This window comes from Melanerpes formicivorus, unplaced genomic scaffold (assembly GCF_026170545.1).
Source record: "Melanerpes formicivorus ecotype bairdi unplaced genomic scaffold, bMelFor1.0.p_v2 SCAF_157, whole genome shotgun sequence".
Classification (NCBI taxonomy): Eukaryota; Metazoa; Chordata; class Aves; order Piciformes; family Picidae; genus Melanerpes; species Melanerpes formicivorus.
The window spans coordinates 597,027-617,258 of NW_027142509.1; the positions used below are offsets into that span (position 1 = coordinate 597,027).

General features: G+C 47.9%; 1 protein-coding gene across 7 annotated transcripts in view; it reads right to left on the minus strand.

Moving 5' to 3' along the window:
- TRAF5 (TNF receptor associated factor 5) overlaps positions 1–20,232 on the minus strand; it is a 38,372-nt gene that overhangs the window by 5,245 nt on the left and 12,895 nt on the right. The window contains exons 1-11 of one of the 7 annotated variants that reach the window (XM_068168751.1): positions 13,303–13,471; positions 12,820–12,970; positions 12,042–12,266; positions 10,895–10,952; positions 8,483–8,584; positions 7,258–7,422; positions 5,694–5,771; positions 4,446–4,520; positions 4,090–4,182; positions 1,779–1,919; positions 120–288 (exon numbers count right to left, since the gene is read on the minus strand). In XM_068168751.1, the coding sequence (XP_068024852.1) occupies positions 120–288; positions 1,779–1,919; positions 4,090–4,182; positions 4,446–4,520; positions 5,694–5,771; positions 7,258–7,422; positions 8,483–8,584; positions 10,895–10,952; positions 12,042–12,256 (1,096 nt within the window). In that variant the 5' untranslated portion in view covers positions 12,257–12,266; positions 12,820–12,970; positions 13,303–13,471. Of the gene's footprint in view, positions 1–119; positions 289–1,778; positions 1,920–4,089; positions 4,183–4,445; positions 4,521–5,693; positions 5,772–7,257; positions 7,423–8,482; positions 8,585–10,894; positions 10,953–12,041; positions 12,267–12,819; positions 13,094–13,302; positions 13,472–20,232 lie in introns of those variants that run through there. The other 6 variants (XM_068168752.1, XM_068168753.1, XM_068168750.1 and 3 more) reach the window with 6 other exon arrangements.

The window sequence follows — 20,232 nt, forward strand, 5'->3', positions numbered from 1 at the left end:
CCCCTTTCTGGCTGAGAGCTGCAATTGACTGATTATAGCATGAAAGCCTCTACCAAGCCACCAGTAAATCAGCAGAACTCCCACAGCCATGCAGAAAAGAACAGAAAGTCCCAACACACCCAAGCGCTGGTCATAGGTCTCCATCAGGGCAATTGTCTGTTTTACGTTCTCAATGGTGTCAAACAGAGGCCTCAAGTCTAATTTGCTTTGTTGCTGGTTTGCCATCTGTATCAGCTGTTTCACTTGTGATTCCAGGCGTGCAGACTTATCCAGGTGACTGGCCAGAGCCTTCTCAGGTCGCACCATTTGGAGAGGGTGGAAGCAGAGACAAAAGACATTCATAAAATCAGCCATTTGGAACAAAATAAAGAATCACAGAATCACCAAGGTTGGAAGAGACCTCAAGGCCTTTGGCATATCAACAATATCAATGAAATAGTCCGTTCAGAAGTTGTCTGCTGGCTTAGCAGTGAATCCAGATGCTCCTTCATAGCCATGTTTAGTGACCAAAAAGCCACCCGTTACTCAGATCCATTTGCAATCCATCACCTCATTAGTCAGATGCATGCTTTTATATTTGCCATGGGGAGATGGCCATGAGGCCAGTGCCGTCCCCCAGGGATCAGTGCTGGGCCCCATTCTCTTTAACATCTTCATTGATGATCTGGATGAGGGGGTCGAGTCAGTCATCAGCAAGGTTGCAGATGACACCAAGTTGGGAGCAGATGTTGGTCAGTTAGAGGGTAAAAAGGCTCTGCAGAGGGACCTCGACAGACTGGACAGATGGGCAGAATCCAATGGGATGGCATTTAACAAGGCCAAGTGCCAGGTGCTGCACTTTGGCCACAGCAACCCCATGCAGAGCTACAGGCTGGGGTTGGAGTGGCTGAGAGCTGCCAAACAGAGAGGGACCTGGGGGTGCTGATTGACAGCCACCTAAACATGAGCCAGCAGTGTGCCCAGGTGGCCAAGAGGGCCAATGGCATCCTGGCCTGCATTAGGAATAGTGTGGCCAGCAGGAGTAGGGAGGTCATGGTGCCCTGTACTCTGCATTGGTTAGGCCACACCTTGAGTCCTGTGTCCAGTTCTGGGCCCCTCAGTTTAAGAAGGACATTGAGAGACTTGAACGTGTCCAGAGAAGGGCAATAAGGCTGGGGAGAGGCCTTGAACACAAGCCCTATGAGGGGAGGCTGAGGGAGCTGGGGTTGTTTAGCCTGGAGGAGGCTCAGGGGTGACCTCATTGCTCTCTACAACTACCTGAAAGGTGGTTGTAGCCGGGAAGGGGTTGGTCTCTTCTCCCAGGCAAGCAGCACCAGAACAAGGGGACACAGTCTCAAGCTGTGCCAGGGGAGGTTTAGGCTCGAGGTGAGGAGGAAGTTCTTCACTGAGAGAGTCGTTCATCATTGGAATGTGCTGCCCAGGGAGGTGGTGGAGTCCCCATCCCTGGAGGTGTTCAAGAGGGGATTGGATGTGGCACTTGGTGCCATGGTCATGAGGTCTGTGTTGATAGGTTGGACTCGATGATCCTCGAGGTCATTTCCAACCTTAGTTATACTGTGACACTGTGATTTGTACAGCACCTTTCCCCAAATCTGCTACCCAAGCTTCTTAATTGATTGAAATGAGAAGCCAACAGTATATTGCACAAAGCCAAGAAGGGCATGTGAAACCCGTGGGAAATTCGTTATTGTCCTGCTACCAGTGACAACTCTTACTGCACAAATGGATTTCAGGATGCAAGAGAGCAATTAGTAAAAAAGGCAAAATAAATGTCTCACCTGAGTGCTTACCATCAAGTTGCTGTTATTACCAAATAGTTGTGTAAACTGCCTGAATTCTTTCTCACACTTTTTAATGGCCTCTGCCAGCTGCTGGATTTTAATCTCTTTACATTCCAGGCTCTTATGGAGGTCAGATATCTACAGATAGAAACGAAACCAGGAAAAATGCTAAGGGCACACCAAAACATCCAACAATCAAATTAAAACATATATGACTGTGTAAAAGAAAGTGGAAAAGTTCACAATGCAAAGCCTTTAACTTGGCTAGATAAAGCACTACATAATGCACAGTTTGTGGATTAGCACTGGCAAGAGCTGAATGCAAGCTAACTGTATTCTTTAAGGTCTCTGTGGCAACAAGTGCAAAGAGGCTCATATCTCTCAAACTCATCTTGATGAATAGAATAGAATAGAATAGAATAGAATAGAATAGAATAGAATAGAATAGAATAGAATAGAATAGACCAGGTTGGAAGAGACCTTCAAGATCATCATGTCCAACCTATCATCCAACACCACCTAATCAACTAAACCATGGCACCAAGCACCCCATCAAGTCTCCTCCTGAACATCTCCAGCGATGGTGACTCCACCACTTCCCCAGGCAGCCCATTCCAATGGGCAATCACTCTCTCTGGGTAAAACTTCCTCCTGACCTCCAGCCTAAACCTCCCCTGGCACAGCTTGAGACTGTGTCCTCTTGTTCTGGTGCTGGTTGCCTGGGAGAAGAGACCAACCTCTGCCTGTCTACAACCTCCCTTCAGGTAGTTGTAGAGAGCAATAAGGTCACCCCTGAGTCTCCTCTTCTCCAGGCTAAGCAACCCCAGCTCCCTCAGCCTCTCCTCACAGGGCTATGTTCCAAGCCCCTCATCAACTTTGTTGCCCTTCTGTGGACATGCTCCAACAAGTCAACCTCCTTCCTAAACTGAGGAGCCCAGAACTGGACACAGGACTCGAGGTGTGGCCTAAGCAGCGCAGTGTACAGGGGCAGAATGACCTCCCTGCTCCTGCTGGCCACACTGTTCCTGATGCAGGCCAGGATGCCATTGGCCCTCCTGGCTGCCTGGGATGATCCACTTAGCTCTATAGCAGGTTAATACATACTTAAGGGCACATGTGTGCATGTGTTTCTGTGTGCATATATACATACACACACATATATTAGGTTTTTTCCTCTACTGAAGTCTAACCAGTAAAAGAAGGAAGTCAGTGTGACAGTATTAGGCTATGCCTTTAAAACCTAGCTGCAGATTTTCAATCAGAAGAGTGGGGAAATATAAACAAATCCACAGCTGGGTGTAACAAGGAAAAGAAGAGCTTATTCTAAACTAATTTAATTGGCCAGATGTGTGAAAGGGGACCCTTAGCATTCACATTTCCCACATCCATTCCTTTCTTCTCTTCTGGCTGCCTGGCTGCTTCTCTGGAAAGGACTTCTTAGCTAATGACCTTGCAGATAAGACTAACTGAGCTCTCTGACATCTCTTTCTCTTTTCTTCTAATTAAACAGAGGAAAGGGAGGAGGGAGGTTAGGGGGGAAAGCATGGCAAGTTTTCCCCCATTCAGGGGGGTTTCTGTGTTGTTTTCTCCCTGTAAATACCTGTATGATATTGTAAACCCTGTATGTTTTGTGCATAGTCATTGCATTCCATTGCAGAGTGTAGTTTTGCTTGTAAATACAGCTGACTGAGTTGAGCCGAGTTTTTGTTAATGCTGGTGGGCTAAACTACCACAGCCAGTGAGGGATATTAATTCCAAACCAAGTTGTAGCACTTTGGAGCATTTACTTTTAGCCTAAACAAGCCAAAGAGCAAGCCAACCATCAGTTTGGATGCATTGACCTCAGTACAATTTGGCATACATCCAGTGTCACCTGCTGGGCGCTGCAGAAATGCTTGTGAGTGGAGAGGTGCTCTGCACTACTCTCTGCTACCTCTACAGAGTGGGTGACCTGGGCATTTAAAGGCTCCTTTTTGGAGCCATCTGACTGGCCACTGAAACTGGAAAATGCTTTAACCTCAAACCTTGTATCCACTGTAAGCAGAGATTGAAAGCAAGTGAGATGAGCAATGGCAACAAACCTCCCACCATACCCAGTGGAGACTATACATGTCTGAGCGCAGGGAGGCTTCTTATCTAATTGGCTGACTTTACTAGAAGAGATTATTCTGACTTCTGAGCCATGCAAAGACAATAAAAATAATCTTTTCAGATGTAGATGACCCAAACCAGGCACCAAATGTCAAATCTCCTATCATCCTCCAACCAGCCAGGAACTGCTGGCGAGTGCTTGCCAAATCTGACTTACCTGGTCTTCCAGCCGGGAGTTCTTGTCTAAAATCTGCAGCATGTGTTCCCTCAGGGCACTGTTCTCGTGTTCAGCAAGCTGCCCTCTTTTAACCTTAGTGAGGCAGAAGGGGAAGTGAAAGAATAAAAGAATAAGATATGCACATTTTTGAAGCTGATAGTGAAAAAAACCACTATTGATGCAAGCACTTAAAATGTGCTTTGAAAGTGAGGGAATGGCAGCCCTGACTCTCTAGTACAGGATCTTAGTCAACACTAGAAATGGCTGTGGAAGAGGAAAAACTGGTGATTAACTACTCCAGTTGGTTTGAGAAACGAATTCCAGTCCCAGTGCAAATAAGATCTATGAAAGAGTACCTTTACAAGACAGCCATACTGCTTATATGGGCAGTCCACTTCTGCCTCAGGGCACACCGTGTGGTGGTTTTCAATCTGCAGACATTAACAAAGAAACTTGCAATGAAATAAACACTAAGGAACTTGCCCCACTGATAACATCTGAATGTCTCCATAAAGGATCAACAAAGACCAGTGTCATGATACCAACCAATCACATGAACAGGGAAATGAGTATTCAGAGGCAATAAGCAAGGCAGATACTTTTCCATACTGCAAGATGCCAATGGTTTGCAGTAATAGGAGCAGGGAGGTCATTCTGCCCCTGTACTCAGCACTGGTTAGGCCACACTTTGAGTCCTGTGTCCAGTTCTGGGCCCCTCAGGTCAGGAAAAATGTTGAGGTGCTGGAAGGTGTCCAGAGAAGGGCAACAAAGCTGGGGAGGGGTTTGGAGCACAGCCCTGTGAGGAGAGGCTGAGGGAGCTGGGGTTGCTTAGCCTGGAGAAGAGGAGGCTCAGGGAAGACTTTATTGTGCTCTACAACTCCCTGAAGGGAGGTTGTAGCCAGGTGGGGTTTGGTCTCTTCTCCCAGGCAACCAGCACCAGAACAAGAGGACACAGTCTCAAGCTGCACCAGGGGAGGTTTAGGCTGGATATTAGGAATAAGTTGTTCATAGAAAGAGATATTTGCCACTGGAATGTGCTGCCCAGGGAGGTGGTGGAGTCACCATCACTGGAGGTGTTTAAAAGAGACTGGATAAGGCACTTGGGGCCATGGCTTAGTTGATATGATGGTGTTGGGTGATAGGTTGGACTTGATGATCTCTGAGGTCTTTTCCAACCTGGTTAATTCAATTCAATTCAATTCAATTCAATTCAATTCAATTCAATTCAATTCAATTCAATTCAATTCAATTCAATTCAATTCAATTCAATTCAATTCAATTCAATTCAACTCTTCTCTACTCTACTAAACAAATAACTCCTTCATGAAATGGGACATATCATAGAAGCATAGAATTGCCTGATTGGAAAAGACCAGCCACAACCTAACATCTCCCTGTACTTAACTGTTAGAACATGTCCCTAAGCAGCTAATCCAAAGATCTTTTAACCACCTCCAGGGTTGGTGACACTACCCTTAGGCCCCTTTTATGGCCAAACTATGAAGTTTTATTGGCATGGGCCAATGGGGTCTGCAACACAACTTTTGGTTGTAATAAATGTGTGTGATCTCCTGAATCACAGCACATGAGAAAAATAACAGTACCTCCTTTTTCAGAATGATTTGTGAGCAGTTCTGGAGACAAGGCACAGGATATTCAGGACAGTCATTTTCCTCGTGATTCTGGGGGGAAAAGAAGCAAACAAGGCAAGGGTTTGCATTTCTGTAGAGTAGTACACCTAGAGGAAGATATGCACAAAGCAATTCCAAACATACATGTGCAAAGCCCCATATCACACTGTCATTCACCAGAGAGCAACAGCTGGCATTATTTAAATGGGTTAGGAACTGGCTGGAGGCTGAGCCCAGAGAGTGGTGGTGAATGGTGCCACATCCAGCTGGCAGCCAGGCACTAGTGGTGTCCCCCAGGGATCAGTGCTGGGCCCCATCCTCTTTAACATCTTTATTGATGATCTGGATGAGGGCATTGAGTCCATCAGCAGTAAATTTGCAGATGACACCAAGCTGGGGGCAGGAGTTGATCTGCTGGAGGGTAGAGAGGCTCTGCAGAGGGACCTCGACAGGCTGGACAGATGGGCAGAGTCCAAGGGTAGGAGATTGAACACATCCAAGTGCCAGGTTCTGCACATTGGCCACAACAACCTCATGCAGTGCTACAGGCTGGGGTCAGAGTGGCTGGAGAGCAGCCAGGCAGAAAGGGACCTGGGGGTGCTGGTTGACAGAAGCTGAACATGAGCCAGCAGTGTGCCCAGGCGGCCAGGAAGGCCAATGGCATCCTGGCCTGCATCAGGAACAGTGTGGCCAGCAGGAGCAGGGAGGTCATTCTGCCCCTGCACACTGCACTGGTTAGGCCACACCTCGAGTCCTGTGTCCAGTTCTGGGCCCCTCAGTTTAGGAAGGAGGTTGACTTGCTGGAACGAGTCCAGAGAAGGGCAACAAAGTTGGTGAGGGGCTGGAACACAGCCCTGTGAGGAGAGGCTGAGGGAGCTGGGGTTGCTTAGCCTGGAGAAGAGGAGACTCAGGGGTGACCTTATTGCTGTCTACAACTACCTGAAGGGAGGTTGTAGACAGGCAGAGGTTGGTCTCTTCTCCCAGGCAACCAGCACCAGAACAAGAGGACACAGTCTCAGGCTGTGCCAGGGGAGGTTCAGGCTGGAGGTCAGGAGGAAGTTTTACACAGAGAGAGTGATTGCCCATTGGAATGGGCTGCCCGGGGAGGTGGTGAAGTCACCATCACTGGAGGTCTTCAGGAGGAGACTTGACAGGGTGCTTGGTGCCATGGGTTAGTTGGTTGGGTGGTGTTGGATGATAGGTTGGACACGATGATCCTGAAGGTCTCTTCCAACCTGATCTATTCTATTCTATTCTATTCTATTCTATTCTATTCTATTCTATTCTATTCTATTCTATTCTATTCTATTCTATTCTATTCTATTCTATTCTATTCCATTCCATTCCATTCCATTCCATTCCATTCCATTCCATTCTATCCTATCCTACCCTATCTTATCCTATCCATTACAGTTTCTCCTTCAGCTCTTCAGCAAATTTTAGTTTCAGCCCCATTGCAATGCTGGAAACATTCCACTCAGCACCACTAAAAGGAAGCATGCACTATGGGTTCCCAGGAAAGGCTTTTAAATCTTACCTTTATGTTGATGAACACCACATATTTATCACAGTACTGGCACCTTTCTTCTCGGAACTGACAGTGCTGGCTCAAATGCTCCTTCAGGTCCTTCCGGAGAATTTGCTCACCGCATCCATCGTTAGTGCATTGCACGCGCTCAAACAAACACTGCTGCAGGTGCTCCTGCAATGGGCAGTACCAGATTAAACCCCAACACATTTCATTGCATCTGCAGACCCACACAACATTCAGCAGCTTGATAACAGACAAAGCTTCAAATACTTCTTCCTCCGTAAACCTTCTCCTTTTCCAAGCTCCAAACTAAAGTGAACAGGAAGATTTGGACAGCCCTTTGTATGACTGCCACTTTCCATGCAATTGGCATAGAAGGATATTGAGACACTTGAAGGATATTGAGACACTTGAATGACATTGAGACACTTGAACGACATTGAGACACTTGAATGTGTCCAGAGAAGGGCAACAAGGCTGGGGAGAGGTCTGGGGCACAGCCCTGTGAGGAGAGGCTGAGGGAGCTGGGGTTGCTTAGCCTGGAGAAGAGGAGGCTCAGGGTAGACCTTATTGCCCTCTACAACTCCCTGAAGGGAGGTTGTAGCCAGGTGGGAGTTGGTCTCTTCTCCCAGTCAACCAGCACCAGAACAAGAGGACACAGTCTCAAGCTGTGCCAGGGCAAGTTTAGGCTGGAGGTGAGGAGAAAGTTCTCCCCAGAAGGAGTAATTGGCCATTGGAATGTGCTGCCCAGGGAGGTGGTGGAGTCACCATCCCTGGAGGTGTTCAGAAAGGGATTGGATGTGGCACTTGGTGCCATGGTTTAGTTAGTCATGAGGTGTTGGGTGACAGGTTGGACTTGATGATCTCTGAGGTCTTTTCCAACCTTATTGATTCTATAACATACCAAGAAAAGGCCCAAATGGCCAGTATGTCCTGAAAAGTTTCCTTGAATCAACCATCACATGGCACTTAAACATACAGAAGGCATGTATAAATGCTGTGGGTACACCAAAGCTACATAAAGCAAGTGGTTCTTATCAAGCATATAACCTAAGGCAATGCTGGAAGAAGCTAACAGAATATTTTGAGCTAAAGCATCATCTTTGTACATAGACCACAGTGCTACAGGAGCTTTGAATTCTGAAGACAATGGCTGCAATTTAGCTTATCATGAATACCCAGAGTTCACCTGAAAATCAAAAGGCTCCAAAATCTGATCAAGCAAACTGACCTGGTAGCGTCCTAGGATGATTTTGGAATTGCAGTCAGGAGTGTTTTTGCAAAACACAGGCAAGTTGAGAACTTCTCTTTTGCAGCAGTTGTCTTTGAACACCTGCAAAGGATGCAAGCCAGTCTTCATTTGCAGCCACATAGGATGTTATAAAGACTATGAAAAAGCAGGCCATCCCAAACAAATCTTTCAAGCATACAAGTGTAGAGTCCATCATTTTTTGAGCATGGTTCTTGATAATGCATAGTGAAAATGGGTACCAAATAAAAGACATAAAAAACTTAAACATGTATGAATTTGATAACAAGCTGTGGTGGGTTAATGCCCATTCTGAAAAGAAACAAAGCAGGGGGGAAGGCTTGTGGGTGCTTTGCCCTCCCTGCAGGGTGTTTTCCCCCCTGGGAAACTGAGTCTGTTCCACTCCCCCCTCCCTGCCCAGCTAGGGTACAAAAAGCAGGGCATTGCAGCCTTTAGGTCTCCGTTTTGGTTCCTGCCTTTCCTGGATGAGAGCTGCTGCAGCTGCCTTCCTGCTCCTCTGCCATGTGGTGGGGCCTGATCCTCCTCCCTGCTGCCTGCCTGCCTCTTCAGAGAGAGACTGGTTTTGTATTCTTGGGTTTTTTTAACTCCTCCCATCCATCCTTGTTCCTTGCCCTTGTGAACCTTACCTGTTATTGTTATATAAATATATTGTTTAAAGAAATCTCTTTACCTCTCTACTTCATAGTATCAGTCAGGGTTGGAAGGGACCACAAGGATCATCTAGTTCCAACCCCCCATACATCCAGGCTGACTCCAAATTACTGCTTGGTGGATTTGCTCCTTCCCTTTCCTTTTTTTTCCCCCCCTCTCTGTTGGGAGGGAGGAGAGGGGAGCAGGGGAGACATTCTCAGCCTTGCCCCCATCTGAGCTCTTAACTCCCAATTAAGGCTCAAACCACTACACAAGCATAGTGAGTTTTGTCCATACGGTGGATGAGTTTTTCCACAGACACTCATCCGTCCCACAGCCAGCAGGTTAGTAACTCAGGAGCTACAAAACCATGGCCAGAAGCTGCCTAGAAGAACCTAGAAGAAAGCAGCTGGAGCTAACAGGCCCCAAAGGCCAAACTAGCTCTGTACATGCTCCTCTTGTGTTCAAGCAGTGCAGTGCACTTTTTGGGATGGAGATATCCCTTCTATAGACTCTAGGAGCAAAACCATCTTTCCCAGTTGTGTATGCAGAAGCAAATCAGGCCCTCAGAGCAAAATTTCCAGACTTATTTAGAGATTCTCATGTAAGGAACATCACAAAGGTGATCATCCTGGCCTGCATCATGAACAGTGTGGCCAGCAGGAGCAGGGAAGTCATTGTGCCCCTGTACTCTGCACTGGTTAGGCCACACCTCAAGTCCTGTGTCCAGTTCTGGGCCCCTCAGTTTAGGAAGGATGTTGGAACGTGTCCATAGGAGGGCAACAAAGCTGGTGAGTGGTTCTACACAGAGAGAGTGATTGCCCATTGGAATGTGCTGCCCAGGGAGGTGGTGGAGTCACCGTCATTGGAGGTGTTCAGGAGGAGACTTGATGGGGTGCTTGGTGCCATGGGTTAGTTGATTAGGTGGTGTTGGATGATAGGTTGGACGCAATGATCTTGAAGGTCTCTTCCAACCTGGTCTGGTCTATTCTATTCTATTCTATTCTATTCTATTCTATTCTATTCTATTCTTGCACTACTGGATCAAAACTTGCACAAAGTGGAAGACAGCAAATGAAAACCAAAAATCTGATTGCAGTTTTGTATCAGGAGTAGAAAAGAGAGGAAGGAGACATTTGGTTTAACTGGAAAACTCATCCTGGCAGGACCAAGTCTGTAGCATGCTTTCAAGTATTGGCATATAACCAAGGACAAATGAGTGAATCACAAAGATAAAATTACAGAAATAAAACAACACCCCAGTAGTTTGCAATATAAGAAGCAGGAACTTATCCTGCCCTCTAAAAAGTTTCCCAAAAGCAAATTAAGTCTGCAAGGTCAAGGAGATATCATGGAACTGGTTAAGGCAGCAAATGATAACAAAGTGAAACCAGGCAAATAAAGGCACTAAAAAGGCAAGTCAATGAACTCTCCACTAAAACAGACATCTGATGACAAGGAAGCATTTAAAACCTTCTGCAATTCTTTGGCATTTTACTGAAAATACTAAAGAACTGAAATGAAATCACTTCACAACATGAGGTACAAAAATAAAGCTTTAGCTACACATCTATACTTCCTCTCCAGGAGAGTGTCATGAGTATGCTTCTTCCCTCAGCATAATTTCAGAGACCAAAAGTGCTCTGCCCCAGAGGACTAGCAGAGTAAGAGCCATCTTCCTCTCAGCTGTCTTGTTTTCTCCATGCAGATGTTGACTGCCAAAGCAATCCTACAGCCACTTACTTCATGCATTTTTATTGCTTCTTTGTCGACAGGACAGGTGGGCACTGCATTCAGCTCTCTAGGTTAGAGAAAGAGTCATGTTAACCCGCAGAAAAATCCCTTTGTTTTATGAAATTGGGCTGTGCCAGAATCTGACTGACTGGGTACCACACACACCACCCTCGTCTGCTAACCATAGAGCCAAATTGTGCCCACAGCAGTAAGGAGGCATTAGCTGCAACAGTAAATATGGAAGAGAAAGCAGAGTTTGTCCTAGGAGTGTTAATAAGATGGTTTTTTTTTTAATTGGGAGGACTTTGTCACTCTCTGGCCATCTGCTGCTCACAAATGTTGTATCTGAAAAACTCCCCTTGCATGCATTAAACCCAGTCTTTGCCTAGTGCAAGCTGCACCAGTGAAAGAAGATCCAGTGGCTTCTGTCTTAAAAGGCTTCCAGAAGTCCTACAGCAAGGGTTAAGAAAACACTTACTGAGGCAGTGCAAAAGTGCAAAAGGAAGGCAGCCCAGAGAGAGAGAGCAGAAAACATGAAGCATCAAAAGTTAACAAAAGGTAAATGGCAGTATCTATCCACACAAACAGGCTCCCCTGCAGCCTCCTCAGGCCAAGCCCTGCTCTCCAGTACAACACACAGTATGCAATCTCTTTCCAGACAGGTCTGCAGGATGAATTTGTACCTGCAGGTAAATCCCAAGAGAATGGAAGCCTTGTGATCTGACTGCAGCATCAGATAACACTAATTTCACTAAAATAATGGAAATGAAGCAAAAGGAAACTAAAATAGCTTAGTCTAAACCACCAGTGCCAACAGCATGAGAGATTAATGGAACAAATTCATCTGAACAGCACAATGCTAGATAGACAGAGTGAAACAGCAGTGCTCAAGCTTTCATCAGCAATTTCTTCACACTGACTTCCCTGCACTTACTCAAGTACTCACCTCTGGCACCAGATAAAGGCTTTAAAGACACCTTCAAAACACTTAGCCTGCAGTCATTTTACTCAACAGTCTTTCGATTGTCTCCTTCAGCGTTTTATCAGGTCAGTACTGAGGGTTTGGCATCGCTGCTGATTTATAGAAGATATTGACCTGGTTTTAGCGGGGGGAGGGCACAGGGAGCTTGCAGATGCAGGAGGAGTTTGTACTGACCTCAAAGAAACGATGCACTGCTGGCAAAATCGGTGCCCACATCCTGTCTGGTGGGGATTGTGAAGGACCAGGTGGCAGTAGGCACACCTGTACCTGTCTTCTAAGGTTTCAACAAAGTTGTAGTCAGCATCAGGCTCGAAGTCAAGAGAGACGGCGCTAGCGGAGTTCTGGCGCATGAAGATGCCCGACAGAGCATCAGGCTCATCACAGGCCATGGGAGCTGCACTGAGAACACAGAGAGGATCCCTTCAAGTATCCACCAGCAGCCACCCTGCCTCAGCTACTGCTTGCAGCAGGCTGCCCTTGCAGAAGGGTTGTCATCTGCAGCAGGATGTGACAAGGTTTGGAGGGAACTCTGGCCTCAGCTGTGGAAAACAGTGAAGTGCTCAGAGAACCACAGAGCAATGGTTATGCAAAACCCATCAAAGCACACGGCTCTGGAAAAGAGACTCACTGACTGAAAATTGTTCCACAGAACAGAGATTTTTCTGGGGTTGTGCCAGCTTTGGTCTTGCTGGGGGGGGGGGGGAGGGGTGGTTAAGTTTTGTCTGTTTGCTTGCTTTTGGTATTATTTTCTTCCAGCAACTCTTAGTCTCAAAAGCACTACAAGAGTCAGAGCAGAGGCCAAGCCCGGGCCCCAGTGTCTGCCAGGAAAGTCTACCCTTAATACAGAGCCCACCCACATGAATTCAGAAGTTCACTTGCACTGCTTCAAGCAGGAGGTAGCTTTGTGGTTCACAGGAAGGAACAGAGAAAAAAAAAGATGAGGGGATTTTACCTTCAGTTTAGGTGTTCCATGAGTCAAAGCCTCTTAACTTGGCATCTTTCCTTTGTCCTGTCGATCACTCACTCACAGCAGGAAACTCTAACACTGTTTTTTTTTCCAGCATTTTACTTAATTATGTGCAAATGAGGCATATTAATCCTGCCTGAAAGAAGCAGTGGAGGGGGGGAAAGAAAGAAAGGAAGTAAAGCAAGACTGCAATCAGAATTGTGAGGTTTATTTGTCCTTTCAGCCTACCAAGGCTCATACCAAGCACAGGGATGCAATGTTAATTTTCTGATGGGAAAAAAAACTAGCAATACTTTTTTTCTGGATGTAAGTCATAAACCTTCAGATTTCCCACCAATCCCTCAGTCTTGCAGTAGTTCTTTTTCACGTAGCTCAAGCCCTGCAGCTGCTCTGGCTTTCACTTCTTGTGTGTCTGCATTCAGCAGCTGTTTTTTCCCTTACAGGATGTGTATAAAAAGCACCATGTACCTGAGGCCTCCAGATTGCTTTAAGGTGAAAGTGTCCAATTCTATAGCTGTGCTGTGGGGTGCTAGTTCTCCTCTCTGTGCATCATCCACCCTGTCAGTCACTTGAGTCACTCTTCCTGGCATCAGCACCTCTCTGAGGGCTCTGACTCAGCTTCTGTAAGGTCACCCAGGGTATCTGCTGCGGGGCCAACACGTTATCATTAATAACCTCACAGCTGGCACAAAACAGCATGCCAGGTACTGACATGCTGCTCTGCCTCACTGCTGCAAGGGATTCCTGTCCCACAAAGCCAGTGCTATGCACAGCTCATGCACTGCTGCAGACCAGCTTAGGCTTCAGAAAGCAGCATCCATTTTCCCTTCTGTTTAATATCCCATACTGAGTGAAGAATTCATGCAAACAGATGAAGTACCTGACTCAAAACCATGCCAAAACGTTTAACTAGAAGAGGTGTGTTTCACAGCAAACATTTTTGTTCTCCTGTAACTCAGAGCCCTCATCCATGCTTGTACACAGCTTGCAAGAGCCTTGCTGCCCTCCACCAGGCTGAATGTCAGACCTAACTCTAACATTGGTAACCCACAGGACTACAAGCCATAATCATATTCCAGGCATAAAGACTTATTATTCATAGCATCATAGTATCAGTCAGGGTTGGAAGGGACCACAAGGATTATCCAGTTCCAACCCCCCTGCCATGGGCAGGGACACCCCACACTACATCAGCCTGGCCAGAGCCTCAGCCAGCCTGGGCTTAAACACCTCCAGGGACAGGGCCCCAGCCACCTCCCTGGACAACCCATTCCAGGGTTTCACCACTCTCATGGGGAAGAAATTCCTCCTCCCCTCCAGCCTGAATCTCCCCACCACCAGATTCATTCCATTCCCCCTAGTCCTATCACTACCTGAGATCCTGAGCAGTCCCTCCCCAGCCTTTCTGTAGGCCCCCTTCAGATACTGGAAGGCCACAATGAGGTCACCTCAGAGCCTTCTCTTCTCCAGACTGAACAGCCCCAACTCCTTCAGTCTGTCCTCACAGGAGAGGTATTATTATTTCAAATGGAATTTGCAGATTACCCTGTCCGGTCTCTCCAAATGCCTGTCCCTGGTCCTCCTTTTACTTTCAAACAGCTGTCTTTTTCTCCTCTGAAAATGGGGTTCCTGGTTCTCTTAGGCTTAATGAGGAGCAGTTCTACTTTTTTTTCCTCATGTCAACCAGAGACACCAAAGTGCAGCCCCAGGGATTACCAGCCTCATGCCTGGGCTGCCTCAGTAGCAGATGGGTTGGAAGGGACCACAAGGATCATCTAGTTCCAACCCCTCTGCCATGGGCAGGGACACCCCACACTACATCAGCCTGGCCAGAGCCTCATCCAGCCTGGGCTTAAACACCTCCAGGGACAAGGCCCCAACCACCTCCCTGGACAACCCATTCCAGGGCTTCACCACTCTCATGGGGAAGAACTTCCTCCTCACCTCCAGCCTCAATCTCCCCACCTCCAGCTTCATTCCATTCCCCCTAGTCCTATCACTCCCTGAGATCCTGAGCAGTCTCTCCCCAGCCTTCCTGTAGACCCCCTTCAGATACTGGAAGGCCACAATTAGGTCACCTTCCAACCCTGACTGATACTATGATACTATGCCAGTAGCAGAGTGTGCCTGATGATTCAAAGGTGGATGGTGAGCTGTCACCATTAACTTCTACAGCACAGACCACCTACAGGACAAATTACCTGCAAATTCCTTCTGATGTTGGCAGGTGAGGACCCCAAAACTGTCCTCTCCCTTTTATATGGCACCCAATTTCCTGAGGATTCCAGGACTTGCACCATCTGATGGTATGGTTTAGAAGTTAGTGCCACACATCAAAAAGAAATAAGAATGCAAGTTTTACTTGTTTTGCCTTTAAGGGTTTACCTTAACTCCAGCAGTCCTTCCAGCTGGAGTGAACAATGATACAGATGGTTTAGGCCACAGAGTTATGGAGTACATCAAGAATACACAATCAGTCACCAGCCCAAAATCTCAACCAGAAACTCTTTCAGAGCTCTTGCTGCTCCTTAAATCAAGCACATTCTTTCCCATCTCTTTCTGTGAGGAGCACTCTGCTGTGCCTCCCAACTCCCTTGCTGAAATGAGAGACTTTTATCTCCTTAAACGCCTTCATGAAGCACCCAACCCAGAGCCCGTGCCTAAAAATAGAGATTCTTGGCATCTCCACGAACGCTCCTCCTCCACCTCAGCCTGGCTCAGCGGTGTGATGCACAGCTGAGGGCATCTCAGGACACAGGAGGGAGCACTTCAGGTGAAAAGCAATCCTGCCTGCCTGCCTGCCTGCTGAGAGGGCAGAACAGGAACCTCTGGGTGCCCCCAAGGCCAGGGACATGTGCCACCACTGCCAGTTTTGCAGGAGATTTGCAGCTATTTTGCTGGAGGAAACAGGCTGCCCCAGGAGAGGGCTTGTGGGTGGCAATGCTTTACCCGAGGTACAGAGGTGCCTGTGTGAATCATCTGTGGAGATGTGCTCAGAGGAGCCAAGAAAGAGTGGCTCTGCGCCAGACCTACTGCCAGCCGGCGCTCAGAAGGCTGTGGTCCAAACCCTCGCAGGCAGCATGTAATTCCCATCCCAGCACCCACCAGCCAAGGTGGATTGCAGAAGCTGCTCTTCTGCTGCCTGCTTCTAGTGCCTGTGCCCACGCTCTCTGAAGTGAAACATGAGGGAAACCATCAGGAGAAAAAGTGCCTTTTTTTGTGAGAGCAAGAGCACGCCAGGAGTTAAGTGAATGTGTTTCCTGATGAGGCTGAAGCCTGCCCAGCCAGCAGAGGAAGCACACTTTCGCTTTTGCCTCTTCACAGCCGGCAGCAATGGCAAGCTGCACTTTCTCTGCACACACTGCAATTTTTCAGCATGTGTTGTGTGAATCCTTTTAAAACACTAGAGAACGGCAGCCCCGTGCTGCATAATGGCAGCTGCTCCTGTGGCTGATGCACAGGACAGGCAGCCAATGGAGTTTCATTGCACCTCCGCTGTAACAGCACACACAACACCCCCCCACCCAATCTATGGGCACTGAAAATCTACAAGTCCAAAGAAATGGATTTCCATATAGTTTGCTGATGACATGACACTGGGAGGAGTGGCTGATATGCTGGAAGGCTGAGCTGCCATCCAAGGAGACCTGGACAGGCTGGAGAGCTGGGTGAAGGGGCACCTGATCGAGTTCATTAAGGACAAGTATAGAGTCCTGCATCTGGGGAGGAGTAACACCAGGCACCAGTACAGACTAGGGGTCATCCTGCTGGAATGCAGCTCTGTGGAGAAAGACAGTAAGTCCTAGCAGAGCTCCTACTAGACAGTAAGTTATCTGTGGGACAGCGATGTGCCCTTGTCGCCAAGAGGGACGGTCATCCTGGGGTGCATCAAGAAAAGTGTGTCCACCAGGTTTAGGGAGGATCTCCTTCCCCTCTTCTCTGCCCTGGTGAGACCACACCTGGAAAACTGTATCCAGTTTTTGGGCTCCCTAGTTCAAGAGAGACAGGGAGATACTGGAGAGAGTCCAATGGAGAGCTGCAAGAATGATTAAGGGACTTGAACATCTCCTGAATGAAGACAGACCAAGAGAACTGGGGACCTTTAGTCTTGAGAAGGCTGAGAGGGGATTTTATTAATGTCTATAAATGTCTGAGGGGGTGGGCATCAAGATAAAAGTGCCAGGCTCTTTTCAGTTGTGTCCAGTAATAGGGACAGGAACAGTGGGTTTAAATTGGAAGACAGGAAGTTCCACCTCAACAGCTGTGAGGGTGATGGAGCACTGGAACAGGCTGCCCAGAGAGGTTGTGATTCTCCTCCTCTGAAGGCTTTCAAAACTTGCCTGGATGCATCCCGGTGTGACCTACTCTAGCTGATCCTACTTTGGCAGTGTGGGATTGGACTAGATGATCTCTAGAGGCTCCTTCCAACCCCTAACATTCTATGATTCCATGCTGAAATAAACAGAGTTAATTCTAACTGCACCTAGAAGAGCAGTATGAATCACTAGAAGCTAAGCCCTATAAATAGCTATAGAGGAGTGACAGCTCAATGGCAGCACAGTCTAAAGAGCTCCCAGTTGCACCTTCCCACTATTTCAGCATCCCATCCTTGCCCATGCCAACCACAGCAGCAACCAAAACATTTCTGCAACAACTTTTTCTATAAAGGTGTTGCTTGCAGATGCTTTAACCTCACTGGAAATAATCCAAGGGGGAGAATTTTCACTAAAGGAAAATGAACTTCCTTAAATGTTGACTAACCTGGGTTAGGCCCAGCACCTTGAGTCCTGTGTCCAGTTCTGGGCCCCTCAGGTTAGGAAAGATGTTGAGCTGCTGGAAGGTGTCCAGAGAAGGGCAATAAAGCTGGGGAGGGGTTTGGAACACAGCCCTGTGAGGAGAGGCTGAGGGAGCTGGGGTTGCTTAGCCTGGAGAAGAGGAGACTCAGGGAAGACATTCTGCTGTCTACAGCTCCCTGAAGGGAAGTTGTAGACAGGCAGAGGTTGGTCTCTTCTCCCAGGCAACCACCACCAGAACAAGAGGATGCAGTCTCAAGCTGTGCCAGGGGAGGTTTAGGCTGGAGGTGAGGAAGAAGTTCTTCCCAGAAAGAGAGATTGGCCATTGGGATGTGCTGCCCAGGGAGGTGGTGGAGTCACCATCGCTGGAGGTGTTCAATAAGGGATTGGATGTGGCACTTGGTACCGTGGTTTAGTTAGTCATGAGGAGTTGGGTGACAGGTTGGACTTGATGATCTCTGAGGTCTTTTCCAACCTTATTGATTCTATGAATTTCCAATACAGAGATTTAAATAGGAATTGAAGGGCTGCAGTCTGCAGGTTCCCGCAAGGGAGATTCTGTAGCAAGTTATCCGGCTGCTCACGGCTTGCTCCTCTGTTCGGTGCCTTCCCAGATGCTGTGACTATAATTCAAGTGGCTCTTGGCTCAGAAAGGGCTAAGGGGCCTCTCTCCTCTTGTGCCCAGTTCACAGGTTGTAGCTTTCCTTGGCTCAGAGAAGGCTAATGGCCTTTCTCCTCTCATGCACTTTGTCACTGGGCTGTAGCCTTTCCTTGGCTTGGAGAGGGCTAAGGGCCTCTCTCCTCTTGTGCCCCGTTCCTGGGCTGTAGCAGTGCAGCTCTCCTGGGATTCAGTTCTCTCAAGGCTTGTCCCCTTCCTGCCTCTGGCACAGGGCTCTTGGAGCATTGGTTGCCTTGGTCCAGGTGCAAGGCCCAGGTGTGGTTTGCCTGTTAGGACAAGCTCTTCAGCTGCAGCTCCTGCAGCGTTTGGCGTTGCTTGCTTGCTTGGTGAGAAGGCGGCAAGTTGCCTTCTCAGCTGGCTTACACACTGTCCCAAGACAATTAATGCACTTTGGTAACAGAGAAGCCTGATAGATAGCTGCACCTATAGAATGAGGCCTATCCAAACATGGCCAGGGGCACACACAGCTCACAGGTGTGTTGCAAGGTTAGTTACATGTGCTAGAGATTTACCTGGACCCCTGGCAGTGTCCAGGTTTGCACATTCACAGGTGCTTAACTCATTTTCTAGGTGAGGGCATGTTTTGGGGTATGGCCCTTCAGGACACTCCCTTGGAAAATTATCTGCCTTGTATGGTGCATCAGAACTGTAAGCTTGTGTTAGTCACAGTGGGGAAAGTTTGCTGAAATTCAGAGCTTTAAGATCAGTTTACAGTATCACAGAATCACTAAGGTTGGAAGAGACCTCGAGGATCATCAAGTCCAACCTGTCACCACAGACCTCATGACTAAACCATGGCACCAAGTGCCACATCCAATCCCCTCTTGAACACCTCCAGGGATGGGGACTCCACCACCTCCCTGGGCAGCACATTCCAATGATGAATGACTCTCTCGGTGAAGAACTTTCTCCTCACCTCCAGCCTAAACTTCCCCTGGTGCAGCTTGAGACTGTGTCCTCTTGTTCTGGTGCTAGGTGCCTGGGAGAAGAGACCAACCCCCACCTGGCTACAACCTCCCTTCAGGTAGTTGTAGAGGGCAATGAGGTCACCCCTGAGCCTCCTCTTCTTCAGGGCTAAACAACCCCAGCTCCCTCAGCCTCTCCTCACAGGGCTGTGCTCAAGGCCTCTCCCCAGCCTCGTTGCCCTTCTCTGGACACATTCAAGTGTCTCAATGTCCTTCTTAAACTGAGGGGCTCAGAACTGGACACAGGACTCAAGGTGTGGCCTAACCAGTGCTGAGTACAGGGCACCCGAGTATGTGGCTGGGCTCAGGAAGGTGTGTCCAGTCCTGGGCCCCTCAGTTTAAGAAGGACATTGAGACACTTGAAGGTGTCCAGAGAAGGGCAACGAGGCTGGGGAGAGGCCTTGAGCACAGCCCTGTGAGGAGAGGCTGAGGGAGCTGGGGTTGCTTAGCCTGGAGAAGAGGAGGCTCAGGGGAGACCTCATTGCTCTCTACAACTACATGAAAGGTGGTTGTAGCCAGGTGGGAGTTGGTCTCTTCTCCCAGGCAACCAGCACCAGAACAAGAGGACACAGTCTCAAGCTGTGCCAGGAGAAGTTTAGGCTGGAGGTGAGCAGAAAGTTCTTCCCAGCAAGAGAGATTTGGCATTGGAATGTGCTGCCCAGGGAGGTGGTGGAGTCACCATCCCTGGAGGTGTTGAAAAAGGGATTGGATGTGGCACTTGGTGCCATGGTTTAGTTAGTCATGAGGTGTTGGGTGATAGGTTGGACTTGATGATCCTTGAGGTCTTTTCCAACCTTGTTGATTCTATGATTCTATGATTCTAATATAAGATCCTCCATACAAAAACAACCCCAAAATAAACAAACCACAAAACCAAACACCCCACCCCCCCAAACCCCCCAGACAGACAAACAAAACCAAATAAAAACCCACTGCATTTTGTGGACAAGGAATGTATGGA